This window comes from Marmota flaviventris, chromosome 16 (genome assembly GCF_047511675.1).
Source record: "Marmota flaviventris isolate mMarFla1 chromosome 16, mMarFla1.hap1, whole genome shotgun sequence".
Taxonomy (NCBI): domain Eukaryota; kingdom Metazoa; phylum Chordata; class Mammalia; order Rodentia; family Sciuridae; genus Marmota; species Marmota flaviventris.
Window position 1 is genome coordinate 73292358 of NC_092513.1, and position 17252 is coordinate 73309609.

Consider the following 17252-nt stretch of genomic DNA (forward strand, 5'->3'; position numbering starts at 1 on the left):
GCACCCTGGACAACCCTGAGCATCATCAAGGAGCCCAGAAATACGCAAAGGGAGGCCTCCAGGCAGTGCTGGTAGGTGGACATGTACTGCGCTTAGGGGATCCTGAAAATGTTTAATTTATTTGAAAATCACGAGAAAGATGAATGTAACACTGAACACATAAAAATGAAATCAAGCCTGAGTTATATTCATCTTCACTTTAATGCAGTCATAAATATTACTTAGTATGTTTATGAAGGAAGGGGCTATAATTTTCTTGTATATCTTTGTCTTTGGTGTGAGGGTAATACTGGCCTTAGATATGAAATGTCCTCCTCTTATTTCTTAGAAGAGTTTGAAAAGAAGTGTTAATTCTTCTTTTAAGGCTTAGTAGAAGTCATGAGGTTAGTCATCTGTGGTCCTCAACTTTTCTTTGCTAAAAGATTTAAAAAAATTTTTTTAGTTGTTTGATAGACCTTTATTTTATTTATTCATATGTAGTACTGAGAATCGAACACAGTGTTTCACACAAGTCAGACAAGTGCTCTACAGCTGAGCCACAACCCTAGTCCCTGCTAGAAGATTTTTTTAAGACTATTTTTTTAGAGAAGTTTTAAGTTTATGGCAGAGAGGAAAGTACAGAGTTTCCCACAGACTCCCCACCTCCACCCACACACAACTTTCAACATCTGCATCAATGACACATTTGTCATAACTTATGCACCCACAGCGATAAACTATTACCAAGGTCTATAGTTTACAGATAGGGTTCACTCCTGGTGCTGTACATTCTATGGGTTTGGACAAATGTATAATTCCAAGTTTTCACAGTAACAGTATTGGATAGAATGGTTTCACTGCCCTAAAATCCTCTGTGCTCTGCTTATTCTTCCCTCTCTCACTGCTAAGCCCTGGTAACCACTGATCTTTTTACTGTTTCCAGTTTTTGCCTTTTCCACAAGTCCATAAAGGTGGAATCAAACACTGTGTCACCTTTTCAGATGGGCCTATTTATTTATTTGGTACTAGGGATTGAACCCACGAATGCCCTTCTTTTTATATTGAGGCAAGGTCTCACTAAGTTGCTGAGGCTGGGCTCAAACTTGCAATCCTCCTCAGTCTCCCAAATTGCTGGGATTACAGGAGTGCTGGCTCCTGCAATCTGCACCCCCCACTAAATGAATGGCTCCTTGTCGGGCTCCAGACTGGCTTCCTTTAAATGGTAATATGCACTTAAGCTCACTTATTTTTCATCAATGAATAACATTCCATTGTCTTAATGCACCACAATGCATTATCCATTCATCTACCAACGTATTCCATTTTCTCTTGCTGTAACTAATATCGCAGACTGGATAATTTATTAAAAAAACAAATTTACTTAGGCATTTTGCATTGCTACCAGCCATGGCTGAGGATCCCCTGCAAATCCTTGACATCATTTGGTGATGTTAGAATTTCAACATTTGCCTTTCTCATAAGTGTACAGCAGTATCTCACTGTTTTATTTACAATTCTCTAATGGCCTAAAGGTGAACATATGGCTATTTGCTATCTGTATATTTTCTTTGGTGAAGTGTCTTTTCAGGTCCTTTGCTCCTTTGTAATTGGGTCATTAGTTTCACATTGTTGATTTTTATGAGTTCTTTGTATATTTTAGTTAACAGACCTGCATCAGACACAGCTTATGCAAACACTTTCTCCCAGTCTGTAGCTGTCTTCTCATTTTCTTAACAGTATCTTCACAGAGAAGATGCTTTTAATTTGAAAGAATTTCAGCTTATCAATTCTTTCATGGATTTTTCCTTTTGTGTTTTACTTAAAAAGTCATTGCCATTCCCAGGGTCATGGAGATTTTCTCCTATATTACTGTCTAGGAGTTGCATAGTTATATAGTTTTGCATTTTACATGTAGGTCTGTGATCAATTTTGAATATTTTTAAAAAGTCTTTGTTTACATTCTTTTAAAAATATATTTTGGCATATGGGTATCCGGCTGTTCCAGCACCATTTGTTCTGAAGGCTGTCTTCTCCTGTGTCAAGATCGGCTGACTAATGTGGATCTATTTCTGAGTTCTCTACTCTGTCTATTCTTTTGCCTCACCACACTGTCATGATGACTGTAGCTTTACTGTTGACCTTTGACGTCAGGTACTGTCAGTCTTCTGTTCTCCCTCAATATGGAGTTGGATGTATTCTCCACATGAACTTTAGAATCAGTTTGTCGATGTTCACAAAATGTCTTGCTATGATTTTGAATGGGATTGCATTCAATGTATAAATTGAGTTGGAAAAAAACATTGTGACAGGGCTAAGTCTTCTTATCCACATGGAATTTCTCTGCATTTATTTAGTTCTTTGATTTCATTAGTTTTCTAGTTTTCCTCATAGATTTTGTATATATTTTGTTAGATTTATACCTAAAAAAAAGTATTCATTTGTGGGGGGGAATACTAATGTAAACGGCATTGTGTTTTTAACACCAAGTTCCACTGATTCATTAACTGGTATATAAAAAAGCAACTCATTTTTGTATCTTAACCTTGTACCCTATAATCTTGCTATAAACACTTATTCTATATTTTTACTGATATTCAGATTTTCTACATAATGTCATCTCCAAAGACAGTTTTATTTCTTCCTTCTCAACCTATATACCACCCTTCCATCTCTCCCTTTCACTTCCTTTATTTTTTTCTTATTGCCTTGTTACAACTTTTGGTACAATGTTGAAAAGTGAAAAGTGTTAACAGGGGATACCCCTGTCCTGTTCTATCTTAGCAGGCAAAGTTTGTCTCTCACAATTAATTATGATGTTAGCTATCTGGTTTTTGTAGATGTTCTTTATAAAACTGGAAAAGTTCCCCTCTATTCCTATTTTACCAAGATGGTGTGATTTTTGTTGTTTAAATCAAGAATGGGGGTTGGCTTTTGTTAAATGCTTTGTTTGTATTTATTGAATCTATTCATATTTTCTTCTTTAGCTTGTTTATGTGATCAACTGAATTAAGTGACTTTCTACTTCCAAACCAAACTTGAACACCTGGGATAAAAGTTCCTTGGTCATGGTGTATTAATATTTTTTTTGTTGATGATTTTTGGACTCAGTTTGCAAATGTTCTGCTGATAATTTTTGCATCTCTATTCACAAGAAATACTGGTATGTTTTCTTCTCTTTTCAAATCTTTGTCTGGTTTTGGTATTGGGATAATGCTTACCTTTCCTTCTGCTTCTATCTTCTGGATGAGTCTGTAGTGCACTGGGGTAATATCTTCCTTAAAATGTTTGATATAATTTACCAGTGAACCCATCTGGGCGTAGTTCTTAATGCTTTGAAGGTTATTAACTCTTGATTTAATTTCTTTAATAGATATAGGCTTATGCAGATTGCCAATTTCTTCTTGTGTGAATCTTGGCAGATTATTTCAAGAAATGAGTTCATTTTATTAAGTTATCAAATTTGTGGGCATAAGTTGTCCATTTTATTTTTTTAGAGAGAGAATTTTTTAAAAATATTTATCTTTAGTTTTTGGTGGACACAACATCTTTATTTTATTTTTATGTGGTGCTGAGGACCGAACCCAATGCCTCGCGCATACCAGGCGAGCACATTACCACTTGAGCCACATCCCCAGCCCAGTTGTTCATAATATTATATTGTCCTTTTAATGTCCACATAATCTGCAGTAATGTCTCCCTCCTTCATTTCTAATACTGGTACTTTGTATTTTCTTTTTGTCTTAAGTAGTTATTAGACATTTGCCTTTTTTTCTTTTTAATCTTTTCAAAGAACTAGCTGGTTAATTTCCTATTTCCAATGACATGCATCCAATACTATAAATTTCTCTCTAAGCACTGCTTTAGCTACATCCCACAAAATTTGATAATCTGCATTTTCATAATTTAGTTCAAAGTATTTAAAAATTTCTCTTGAGATTTCTTTTTTAAGCATATGCTACATTTAAAGATTTCTTTTAAAAATATTTATTTTCTAGTTTTTGGTGGACATAAACTCTTTATTTTATATTTATGTGGTGCTGAGGATAAAACCCAGTGCCTCATGCATACTAGGCAAGCACTCTACCACTGAGCCACAACCGCAGCCCCTTAAAGATTCTAACAGACAACTTAACAGTTGGGTCTTGTTTTCTAATCCACTCTGATAATCTTATAATTTTAGAGTATTTAGACCACCGACATTTAATCCATTGATAGCTGGGTTAATATTTGTTACTGTTTTCTATTTGCTATCCTTGTTATTTATTCCTACTTTTGTTCCCCCTATTTAAAAAAATTTTTTAAATTTTTTTTTTTTAGTTTTCTTAGGTAGACACAATATCTGTATTTTTATATGGTGCTAAGTTTTGAACCCAGTGCCTCACGCATGCCAGACGAGCACGCTACCACTTGAGCCACATCCCCAACCCTGTTCCCACTATTTTGTTGTTGTTTAACTGAGCATTTTATATGTGTCTTAGTCCATTTGGGCTGCATAACAAAATACATTAAGCTGGGTGGCTTATAAAAAATAGAAATTTAACTAGAGATATGAAAAATTGTGCTCGACATGTGTAATATGAATTATAATGCATTCTGCTGTCATATATAACAAATTAGAATAATAAATAAATAATTTTTTTTAAAAAAATAGAAATTTACTTGTCACAGTTATGGAGACTGGGAGATACAAAATCAAGGTGTGGGCAGACTTGGTGTCTTGTGAAATCTCACTACTTGGGTCATGAGCAGCTGTATTTTTACTGTAACTTCACATGGTGGAATGCAAGAGCTAGCTTTTTGGAATCTCTTAGAAGGGTGCTTTTCCAATCATGAGGACCCCACCCTCAAGACCTAATCATCTCCAAAGGCTCTACTTCTTCATATCACCACCTTGGAGATCAGAATTCAACAAACACCCAGACCCTAGCATTCTACCCTGGGTACCCTAAAACTCATGCACATCTCATATGCAAAAAAACATTAAATCAGCCAGATACAGTGACACACACCTATAATCTCAGTAACTTGGGAGGCTGGGAAAGGAGGTTCACAAGCTCAAGGCCAGCCTCGACAACCCAGTGAGACCCTGTCTCAAAATTAAAAAATAAAAAGGGTTGGGGATACAGCTCAGTGGTAGAGTGCCCCTGGATTCCATCCTCATTACTCCCACCCAAAATACATTGAATCCATCCTAGTAACCTCAAAATTCCTTCTTCTTTTTTTTTTTTTTTTTGAGAGAGAGAGAGAAGAGAAGAGAATTTTTTAATGTTTATTTTTCAGTTTTCGGTGGACACAACATCCTTATTTTATTTTTATGTGGTGCTGAGGATCGAACCCAGAGCCCCATGTATGCCAGGCAAGCACGTTACCGCTTGAGCCACATCCCCAGCCCGTCTCAAAATTCTTAAGACATTCTAACATCAACTAAAAAATTTAGAGTCAGAGTCTCCAGTAAATCAAGTGTAAGTGAGAATGAGTGTTGGATTCATTCTGAAGCCAACTGCTCTGTCTGAACCAAATTCTCACTCGCAAAGTACAATAGTGAGATGGGTATAGGATAGATATTACTATTCCAAAAATGGAGAAATAGGAAGAAAGAAATGACAGGCTCCAAGGAAGTCTAAAACCCAACAGAAAAATAACACTAAATCTTACAGTTCAAGAACAATATTCTCTGGCTCAGGGCTCTGCCCTCTAGACCCACTAGGGTGATAGTACCACCTTCACGACACATGGGGTGGCAGCCTTGCTTCTGAGACAGTTGTGTGCCTACAGTGGTTCTGTGCCTGAATCACGAACAACGGGTTTCCCTAGAATCAATCCCTGGTGGCCTTACTGGGCTGGGGCCACGGAAGAAGCCCCTCCACTATGGCTCCACCAGCCTTGGGCCTAGTGAAGCCTCTCTGGGGTGACCCTGTATCTGCAGTGATCCTCTGCCTGCTGCATCCTGTGAATTCCGGAAGGCCACTACACCCCCGTAGCTTTGCACTGGGCTGCTGGTGGGACGTGCAGCTCTAATCTCTAAAATGCTTCTTGGGTCATTCTTCCACTGCCTTGGAGAAAGGTTTATAGATGGTGACTAATCTCTCTCTGTTGATGAATAGTACTTGGCTTCCATTGAGTTAGATGATACATACTCATTATTTCATCCAAGGATTACTTGGCCACACGTTTGTTATCTACCAAATTGGCTTTCTTTCTTTTTTCTTTTTTCTAATATGGACAGGCTGAGAATTTTCCCAATTTCTAAGTTCCACTTTCCTTTTGATCAATGTCTAATGATCTCTTTTCTGTTGTATGGCATTTTAACTATAGGCAGTCAAAAGAAACCAGCCCACCCCTCCAAAATTTTGCTTACAAATAGCTTCTGCTAAATACCCAATTTAATTGCTTTTAAGTTCTACCTTCCATAAAATACTAGGGCATGAACAAAATTCAGCCAGTATTTGCCTTTTTTGAACAAGAATGACCTTTTCTCTAGTTTCCTTCTCCTTCCCTCCTTTGGTACTGGGACTTGAATCCTGGGGTGCTTTACTACTGAGCTACCCAGTCTTGAGACACAGTCTTCCTAACTTGCTGAGTCTGGCCTCAAATTTGTAATCCTCCTGCCTCAGCCTCCTGTGTTGCTGGGATTACATGCATGCGTCAATGTATCTGGCTCTTTCTTTCCAGTTTCAAATAACATGCTCTTCATTTCCATCTGAGACTTCATGTATCCCCCTGGTCTTTAGATTCTGGTGCAGTGGTTTGCCCTATGACTCACTCCTCTGATGGATCTTAGAATGTTCACCTTTTTCCTTGTTGTTGGGAAAGAATGCTGACTTCTGATCTCCTTACGTAACCACATCAGAAACTGGAATTCCTGTGGGAAGACTTCTGATTACTGATTGAATCTCTTGTTTGTCACAGGTCTACTGTTTATTCCTTGGACAAACTAGCTAAAGGTTTGCGAATGTTATCTTTTCAAGGAATCAATTCTTGGTTTGTTGATTTTTCTCTCTTGATTTTCAATTTCATTATCCTCAGTCTAACCTTTACTAACTAGGTTCTTTCCCTTTGCTGTATTGGGATTAAGTGATCTTTGATGTTTAATTGGCATTATAATCTTCGCATCCCTGGTTTTTCTGTAAAATCAGTCTTAACATCCCCTTTTTTCTGATCTTAGTAATTTAGTCCTCCTTTTTCTATCCCCCCCCCACACCCCGCCGCCCCGCAGGAGAGAGAGAGGGGGTGTGGTCTTGGTAACCTAATCGTTTGCCATTGTTGTTCACCTTTTTCTAAAAAAAAGTTTGGTTTTGTGGAGGTTTCCCCCATTCTTTGTGCTATTGAAGTCCACTTTACTGTTTTCTTCCGACTGCTTGCTTCCTGCCTAGTTTGTTCCTACTTTTCCAGTTTCGTAAGCTAGGATGCTAGGTTATTAATTCCAGCTCTCTCTTCCTAGGAAGTATGGTAGGCTGCGGTTTGGCTCATGGTAGAGGGCTTGCCTGGTGTACACAAGGCCTGGGTTCCATCCCCAGAACTGCAAATAAATAATATAGAGTACATGCCCAGGGAAATGTATTGTTTTATTTCCACATGCTTTTGAATTTTCCAAATTTATTCTTATTTCCAATTTTATTTCATTTCCATTGGAGAATATAATCCATACAATTTAATCTTCCTAAGTTAATCAAGTCTCTTGTTGTATTTAACATGTTCTGTCCTGGAAAATGTCACATGTACATTGATGTGGGTAGTGCTGTTGGGTGAAGTGTTCTTTAGAAATCCCTTGGGTTTAGCTGGTTTATAGTCCTGTTTAGACATTCTTCTTTTCTGATCTGTCCTGTGGTTTTATTTAATATTGAAAGTAGAGTATAAAATTTTTAACCATTTATTTCTCCCTTCAATTCTGGCAGTATTCAAGTATTTCAGGGTATGTTTGGTGCATGTACGTTGTTATATATATATATATATATATATATATATAGATACACACACACACACACAGTTGTTATATCTTTTATAGTTAGTGAACTTACCATAGATTGTCCTTAGTTTTTCATAACAAATTTCTGTCTTCAATTCTATTTGGTCTGATATTAGAATAGACATTCTTGTACCCTTTTGGTTACTGTTCTCATGAAATATCATTTTCCATACTTTTACTTTTGTGGGGTACCAGGGATTGAATCCAAGGGCGCTTAACCACTAAGCCACACCCAGAGCCCATTTTTTGTTTTGTTTTGAGACAGCGTCTATGTTGCTTAGGGCTTTGCTAAGTTTCTAAGGTTGGCTTTGAACTTGTGATCCTCCTGCCTCAGCCTCTGAGCTGTTGGGATTACAGACATGAGCCACTAGGCTCAACCCATACTTACTTGTGTCTTTGAATATAAAGAGGGCACCTCCAAGTCTAGCTGGATCCTGATATGCAGTAGTTTGATAGGTAACTCTATAAAAGTTCCAGTTCAGAAATAGGCAAAAATGATCTGCACTGACAAAACCAGGGAACTCCCCAGGGGGAGGAATAGGTGCAGGAAGCACAAGGGCTTCTAGGGCTTCTAGTCTGGATGCTGACTGCAGGCTGTTGGGTATGGTGGTGAATGCCTATAAAAAAGCAGCTTAGGAGGCCCAAGCAGGGGGGACATGAGTTCAAAGCCAGCCTCAGCAACTTATTGAGATCCTGTCTCAAAATAAAATATAAAAAGGGCTGGAGATGGGGTATGTGGCTCAGTAGTTAAGCACCCCTGGGTTCAGTCCCCAGTAGCAAAAAAACAACAACAACAAAAACCAGTCCACTAGTAAACACTATTGTTTGCAGATTCGTGTATGTGTGCAGCCCTTCACAGAAACCTTAATTCTTGGTTCCTTTCTTGAGGGTGAGACTAACAAAAGGAAAATTCCTATTGCTCTTTCCTCCCACGTCCCAGGCTTCCTGCATGGGGGGTGGGGGGGCTTTTCTATGGTGAGGTGTTGCCTCTTCTTGCTTTCTAGGAAGAGGTGCTCCATGTGGGGAGACCCTTCACCCCAGGAATTGTGTTTAAGAAGACTTTTGGGAAAATGAGGTGAACTTGTATACTAGTAACTTCAACAATTAACACGAAGCCCCTTCCGGCTCCATTGTATGGACATGACTGAAAGGTGAGCCTATGCAGAAGCAAACCCAAGGTGGGATATCTGTCCTGGGAGGCTCTGTGAGCAGGAGGCAGCCTAAGGCCTCGTGAGGCCTGGCAGGCAGACGCCCTGTTAATTTGTGTGCTGAAGATAAAACATTCCACAAAAAGCACTCCTGGGGGGCTCAAGGAGCCTCAGAACTGCTGGCCACACTGCTGTACTCACTGCACACAAACACGAACTCCTTGTTAGGATGTGTGTACTCCCCTGGATGCCAATTACACTTTGAAAAACAGATGATTTAAAATTAGATTCTTCAAAGGACAAAGGCCCAGCTCCAAGGCCTGGTGTCAAAGGCCCTGGTGATGATAATGGTATCAGCCTGAACCATATTACCAACAAGTGTCCACCGAACACCTGCTGCATGCCAGATATCAAGGGCTTGATGACACATCAGTTACCTCACAGAAAGGAATCACGGCTAAGCAGGCAGCCTCTGGAATGGACTGTTCCCCTCCTCAGCCCTAGGACGCCACCACTGAGGCTGTCACTCCTCCCCTACAATGGGAGACCCAGAATGGGGGAAGCAGGCTCAGTGTCCACATGCTTGTGTGAATCAAATGCCCCAAGGAGCGAAAGTAGCCAGACGGCAGCAGGTGGCACACACAGGTGGGGGCTGAGGGTGCAGGCCAACCCCCTGGAAAGGTGACTGCCCACTGGGCGCTGGTGCCTCAGGCCTCCTTCCTCTTTAAGGTCTTCCTCCAGATCAGCTGAGGGGTCTGTTCAAACTTTTCCTGGGCCCACTGGAACAACAGTCTCTTCTGTTCAACCAGAAAGAATAGTTCACTGAAAACAGGTCATGGCACTGCTATTAAAGAGGGGTCCTAGAGGGAGACGAGGCCTGGGATAATCCTCTGCAGAGTGAGGTTCTCAAGAGGAAACCACAGCGTACCCTAGTATCTACATTCCCTGTAGCTAGGACACTGTTCCCTTTTCCCACACCCATGGCAATCATTCCAGTGCTCCCAGTTTACCTTTGAACATTCCCCCAGTTAAACAGGCTCTGTGTTGTTAAACAGGTAACCCTTGTTGCCTGAATCTATTCACTCCTGGTCCAGAGAGCCGGCCGGGCTTCCACATTATCCAACCACTGCTTCCACATGCAGGCTACTCGAAGTCATCATCTGTACAAATACAGTATATCCTGGTGGCCTCGGCTGGATATTTTCAGTGCCGACTGGACCCTGGGGGATGTGCCTGACTGTCTCCTCCCCACACCCCTGAGAGGATGGACCCCCATGTTTTTTCCAGTTCCCAGAACCAGGGTTACCCGATAGGCTGGCGGGCTTTGAGGTGCTGACCTTACTGTGTGCTGCTGGAACCAGTCACTCAGAACAGGGGTCAAAGCAACCACAGACGGCGAGCGATGTGCTTCATCTTTTTATTATTCTTTATTTATTGGTCCTACCAACGTGACTCTTTACCCAGGCCCGCGGTTCCTATGCATGCTGGCTTTGTAGACATTTGTGTCACATGTCTGTGTCCAGAGAGTTTCAATTAATTTCTCCTTCCTATTCCTTTTCCATGCTCTGCCTCATTTTCTCAGAAATTGAAGGCATTTGCTTATTATTATTTGTTTGTTTGGGTCTGTGTAAAGGTTCCTTGGCAGGAAGACATGCATATGACTTTAAAATAAAGACCAACATTCTGACACTAAGGTAATGCACAGAAAAAATACAGTACTTAGACATCATTGCAAATAAATACCCCATACAGATGAAGTTATCTCAAATGTAACAATATTTCTTATGAATCAACACTGTAACAGAAGGTAAAAATAGGAGTCCCAACAACTAGGAATAAGAAATGCTCATTCCAGGAAACAGAATTCTTTGATTCTTGCAATTTATATTATTACAATTTGTCCCTTTTTTTGGAGGATGGAGGACAGCTTCTCTTCCTCCAATAGTACCAATCTGACCACACCCGTGAACCTCACTCAGCAAACAGAACAGGATGCAGACCTGGTTTGCTAAGGAGCTTTAATGAGTTCTGTTTCCTGAAATTAACAGTGATTAGTTACACCAAGCAAGAGAAGATATAATGTCTTGTTTTCACATTTGCAAAGAATACTATGGTTAACCCTCGTCCCCCACTCACGTGCCGACTACGCCGGCTCTCTCAACGCCCTCAGCTCTTCACAAACGTGGTGTTCGTACAGCTTGCTTAGCTTGTCCCATAAAGTCCATTTGGTTCCCAAAACACACTCAAGGTTTTGTGGTTTTGTTTTCTAAGCCCCTGAATTTGCAAGTAAAGAATCACTGACTAACAGAATTTTGTACAATCACTGTTTTCTCTCCCTCAATGAAGATGCCCAGGTACAGGTGTGAGGTGAGTGCCGCTCCCACCTGTTGGTCCACACTGGCCTTCAGCATTCCCAATTAGCTCTTCACTGCACATTGTAGAGAATCAACTTCGCTGGGACACCTCCCTTAACTGATGAAGGCACTACTGGCAATGATTACTAACAAAAAGGCGTTGAAATAGAACACCCAAAAAATCGACAACTGTAGAATTTTCTAAGTGTACCACAATTTGGCACAACAACCAGAGTAACAAAACAATTCCAATTTGGAATTTCACTGGTACAGTTGTATAAAATTCTGTTAATCAGTCATGCTTCACAATGTCCTAAAACCCAGACAATTCTGGAATTTGTAGGTAATACTACTCATTCAATAATTTATCTTTTTTTTCAAGTGCCTATTACTGTTTTAACCAGAGCAAAGGTCAAGTTTTCTTCTTGTTACATTGAACTATTCCTAAGAATAATAATAATACAATATGAAAAACCCCAGAATCGAAATACCCTGGATTTCTTAATGAACATGGCATTTAAAATCTGTAATTTCAAACATGAGCCATAACGCCGTAAAACCTAAAAGGCTGAACCACAGCGTGGATACACGAGCTGAGCTCCTTGCTGGGTTGAAGCCTCCTTTCCAGTCTAGAGCTACACACTACGGAGCACACAGCTCTGTCTCGTGCTGACACCAGATCAACACGCCAGGAGCTAAGACGGACAGCTACAGGACCACGACCACAGACCACGGCATCTGAGACTGTCTACGCGAGGAATCAAGGAAGCAAGTATAATATCAAAATATCAAAAGTGCACAGGTTGATCGGATAAAAAAGGAACGTGTATACTAAGGAGGCCCACGGTGGGCGTTCCCATGAGCTCCGAGAAGCCTGCGGGGGCTGTGGAAGCAGGTTCTTCGGCCAAGCAGAGGACTTTTCAGGCAGTAGCTCGCAGCATTCTCAATATTAAAGCTTTTTTTTTTTTTTTTCACTCCCATTAAAACCTCAGAGAATGCTATTTTGAAAAGAATTGCAGTGGCATAGCCAAAACGTTTCTAAGTGGACTTTTAGGTTGCCCTTCCTTCCTCTGCATGGCCATGGGAGGGGAGGGGAAGGGGCTGCGGTGTAACAGGGCCGGGTAGCCACGTCCTCCCCAGCAGCTACTCTACAGCTGAAAATGGGAGAAAACAAGAAAGAGTTAGAAATTGGTCACCTGTTGCTTCCTGTTCACTCGACAACTAAAACTCTGATCGTGCTGGGCATGTGCGAGCCCGTTAGTTGGCGAGGGAGACCTGCGTGTGTGTTAGGGGGACCGGTGGCTCCGAGTGCCCGCAAAGCCCATTACAAGTACAAGAGAAGCTGCGTGCTGGCATGGCGAGGAGACAGCAAGGAAGAAGGTGGGTAGGCATGCGGGCAGCTATCCCCAGGATGGTCATGCAGGGGACACATGGCTTGTTCTGCACCCCAGCTGTTCTGCACTGTGTGGTGTCCAGAATCCAGAGGAGACCGAGCCACCTTCGGCACCAAAGACAAGAGCGGGTGATGGGCAGACGGCTGTTGAGGACAACATGGCCTCGCACCAGGCAACGCTAGTCCCCTTCCCTTAGGGAAGCAGCAATTGGGAGCAGACAGTAGCCTCAGGTCCAGCTGCCCCCGAAAGGGATCAGGAGAAAAATACTGAGAAGAGTTCTGCTTCAGAACGTGTGAACTCAGATGCCTGTTGCCACAGCTCTGGCGTGGACAGAGCCTCCCCATATAAGAAAGCCCTTGGCTAGCTTTCCTCTGTCACCACCCCCAAATTGCACTAAATAGAGAACCACACACCTCCTACCTGCCAGCCAGGGAACCAGCCCCGGGACCATGCAAAGCTCTCCCAGAACAAGGCTGGGCTCTGCTACACCTGTATCCTGCAGTTCAGCCGAGCCCGCTGGCAGCTCAGACTTCAGGCTGCAGTTCTCAAAGCCCTGTTTCTTCAGGTCGGAAACTCCTTGGGAGGAAGGCCTGAAAATGGGCAGCCTGGGTTATCCAAATACAACAGGACAGGCGTCACACGGAGGACCAAGAACTGGCCAGGCACTTGGAACACTTTTCTTATTAAAAAAGGAAACCCTAGGCCTTGGGCCCTGTCAATTGGGACCTCACAGGGCCACCAGACCAGCATGTAAATCTCAGAAACCAGGGCTGCTGAGCTCTGCTCTCCTGTGCTACCCACAGTCGGCTGTGTCTGAGACGTGAGTCTTGTCTGCAGAATGCAGGAGCTCAGGGCCACTCTTCTCTTGGTCTGGGGATGAAATTCTGTACTTTTGTCCTGAATGTGATTTGCAGTGAGATCCTGCAAAAGACTACAACATAACTCTTTCCTTAAAACTATGCCAACCACAGAGCCATCCTGAGGCTGGATGCCAGAACCTTCTACAACTGCTTTCAGGTGCTGACATTAGACACATGCGAGGAACATGCAAGTTTCAATTCAGGTTCTGCCCCTCTGAGGGTCCCAAGGGAGCGGGACCGGGACTCTTTCCATTGCGTTTTCCCGATAGTGCCTGGGGCCCCGGAAGACACTTCTTGCACTTGTCTTCAGTAATGGAGCATAGCTCCACCCCCACCTCTGGGATCCCACCAAGACAACAGCTGACACCAGGAGCTCCTGAGGGGGCTGAGGAGGAAGAAGCGACAGAAAGCTCACAGGAGCATCCTGGTGACAGATGTGCCCCATGCTGCTGCTCGGCTAGAATCCTGCCCTCTGTGCATTAGTCACGTTAAGACCGGCCTAGCACCGCTGTCCCGCTGCTGCTGGGTTAGTTGAGGTGAAGCAGACGTTAGCTGCAGCGTGCGGCGCCCCCACAGCCCTAATCACAGTAAATGCTGTGCTTCTCACTGCAGAACACCTGGTTGGAGAGCCCAGTGCCCTCAGCCCTGTCACTGGCACAGGCACAGGTGTGACTTACGCTCGGGGTGACTGGCTTGGCTTTGGGGGTGGCCTTGGAACGGCCCCGTCGGGTCTGCTCGTGGTCCAACTCGAGCAGCTCCAGCCGTTGGGTCAGCGCTAGCTTCTGCTGGATGGCCATGCGCAGCAGGGAGTTAAGTGTCTTCTTCTCATCCTCCGCGGCGGCCAGTTGCCGCTGCATCTCATCCAACTGTGTGATATACTCGTCACATCTATGGGGACCAAGAGCACAGCTAAAGGGCCAGGCAGGGGAGGGCTGTCCCTCACGGGGCCGCTGAGTTGGGGCGGGAGCTGAGGGACGAGACAAGTTCTGATTTCTTCTAGCAAGGGCAGGAGTCCCGACTAAGGTCAGAGGGGTGCTCGATCCCAGGCAGCATAGCCCTGTAAAGTTGGTTTAAATTTTGTCCTGCCTTTTTGGGGCAGGGGAAAGGGCTATTTTGCCATTTGTTTAAAAGACATTCCTATAAGAAGGTTATGACCCTGAGCAATTTGGCTCTTCTGACTTTAAGGCTACAAGGTGGTTCAGGTACCCAAGACATCACTGGCTCTCAGGGTCTGAGAATAAAGCCAAGGCAGGACTGGGCTTGTTCCCACAGTAAGCACACTGCTGGTACTTGGCAAGTCCGTGCTGAACAACACCCAGGGCCAGGGAAAGGAACATGTGGATTCTGTACACAACACCATCCCGGTACCTGGGCCTCCACCTACTGTGACACGTTGGCCCCACCCAGGTGCAGGCTGGGGAGGAAAGAGAAACACCTACTCTATTCTGTTCCTGGCATCCCTCTCCCATGAGGGCCTGGGGGAAGTGCTGAGACATCAGGCAGGTTAAGCCTCAGGGCTACAGGATGGTGGGGGACATGCCATGCACTGAGCATAGCCCCTCCATGCCCGTCCCACATCCCTGCCCTCTGGGTGCCCACTTACCGTGAACCACCCTCTGCCAGCACCCTCTCAGTAACATACCTGCACTGCCTTACTCACAGGTTTAGAACTCTGGGTCCATCTGAAGTCAGGTCTCTATTTATATTTATGGTGGTACTGAGGATGGAACCCAGGGCCTTGTGCATGCAAGGCAAGCACATTACCAACTGAGCTACAGCCCCAGCCTTTGAAGTCAGGTCTTTAAATAAAACAAGTTTAAAAGACTAGGGTCCACATGCCATATGCCAAGGAGTCATTTGACCCTTCCCCAAGAACTTTCCTACATCCCAGGAAGAAAAGAAACTTCTAGAGAAACCCTGGAACTCTCCTCATCCCTGTCTACCCTGGCAGGGCCTCCCCATGGAAGTCTGAGAAACTGGGAGTGACTGGCCTGGGATACAAGAAGCAGTTTCTGGCCCAGCTCCCATCCTGTCAACCCTCAGCGTCTCCACTTTCTTATCCACCATAGGAAATGGCTGGGTTGACCAGGTACTGAAGGGTTGGAGGGTGGAAATATCCCCCACAATGCCATCCCAACACCTACCAGCAGGTGGTGCTGTCTGCCTTTGAATGGTAAAAGGCAGGCAACCTGTTTTCCATTCTTGGGATCTGATCTCCCCCAGCCTGGGAGGGGTGTAAAAACAGAGTGGCCTTCAGACTATCTCAGGACCCTCATAATAGGCAGGGTGGGGGATCTACAAACTTGAACTCTGTTATGAGCCTTACAACCTAATTCAGGACTTATCATCCACTGGACCTGAGTTAGCACTTGTAACTCTTGGATCCCGTTTATCCACAAAGCTCATTCCACTTGGTCCCTTTGCTCCTGAGCTTCCTTATACTCACAGCAAAACTAATTGAATCTGCCAGGTTTTTACTAATAGCAAAATTAGAAAGAGCCTACAGAACTGGGCTGCTGGGGCCAGGCCAGGCAGCGACAAGAATGGGAAGGACTGCACACCCTCAATGAACGTCAGCACATGGCGCCTGCCAGGCATGTTCCCACCTGGGCACCTGCCCACGAGACGCTTGGGAAGCTGAGGCACAGACAGCTGGGGACCTTGATGCTGCAGGTCCTTGTATCTCCTCACTCCTCCTTCTCACCAACTTGAGCCATATGCCAGGGATGGACTGGGGCAGTCCTCCCCAAACCCTGAGTTGCACTGGCCCCTGAAGAAGCTGGACACGAGCCCTGCCAGGCCAGCAGGGCTGTGGGCCTCAGGCAGGGAGAGGCTGAAAAAAAGGAAGGGTTGTGGGTACTGCAGTTACCTGGTGGCGAACATGGCACGCAGCGAGGAGAAAGTGGCTGCGTCTTCCTTGAGGGCCTTGAGCTCGTTACGTAGCTTCATCATGGTCTCAGTCACCATGGCCTTCTCATTCTCATACTTGCTCTTCAGGTTGGCAAGGGCCACTTCAGCCGTCTAAGGGACAGACAGGTGCAGGGCGAGTAGGTGAAAGGTGTGAGGCCGTCCTGGAGATGCTTTAGGTTCACAGGGGCACCCTGGGTCTCAGGTGTGCTGCACCCACAAAGAACATTACCTGGGAGACACCTCCCTCCATGGACCCCTGGGGACAGGCTCCAGCAGCCATGCCTCATTTCAGTTTTCCTCACTGAGTTCCACTCACTATCCTCACCAGTATAGGAAGACTGTGCACCCCACAATCTGCCTTGGGGATCCCACAAAGTCCACATGGCTCTCTCCAGGGCAATCAGGCTGGGTCCTCACATTTTACTTCCACCTCAGAGCTGGTGGAAGGCGCTCGGCGGCAGTTTTTTACTAGCCAAGCTGCTCTGGTTGAAGGGACCCTCAAGTGTGCCCGCCCATTCCACCCTCTAGCTGGGAGCCATTGGCAGGCAGAAGGCAGGAGCCTACACTGACACAGAGTCAGTCCTATCTTGTGGGAAGCCCAAGAGGCCCTGCAGCAGGAGGAGGTTGGAGACCAGGGTAAG

The 17252-nt window shown here is 44.3% G+C and overlaps 1 protein-coding gene across 3 annotated transcripts in view; it reads right to left on the reverse strand.

Moving 5' to 3' along the window:
• Positions 1 to 222: 222 nt before the first annotated feature.
• Positions 223 to 17252, reverse strand: part of Bicd2 (BICD cargo adaptor 2) — a 57906-nt gene continuing 40876 nt past the window's right edge. The window contains exons 6-8 of one of the 3 annotated variants that reach the window (XM_027950969.2): positions 16571 to 16722; positions 14379 to 14589; positions 223 to 415 (exon numbers count right to left, since the gene is read on the reverse strand). In XM_027950969.2, the coding sequence (XP_027806770.1) occupies positions 389 to 415; positions 14379 to 14589; positions 16571 to 16722 (390 nt within the window). In that variant the 3' untranslated portion in view covers positions 223 to 388. Of the gene's footprint in view, positions 416 to 10496; positions 14590 to 16570; positions 16723 to 17252 lie in introns of those variants that run through there. The other 2 variants (XM_027950970.2, XM_027950968.2) reach the window with 2 other exon arrangements.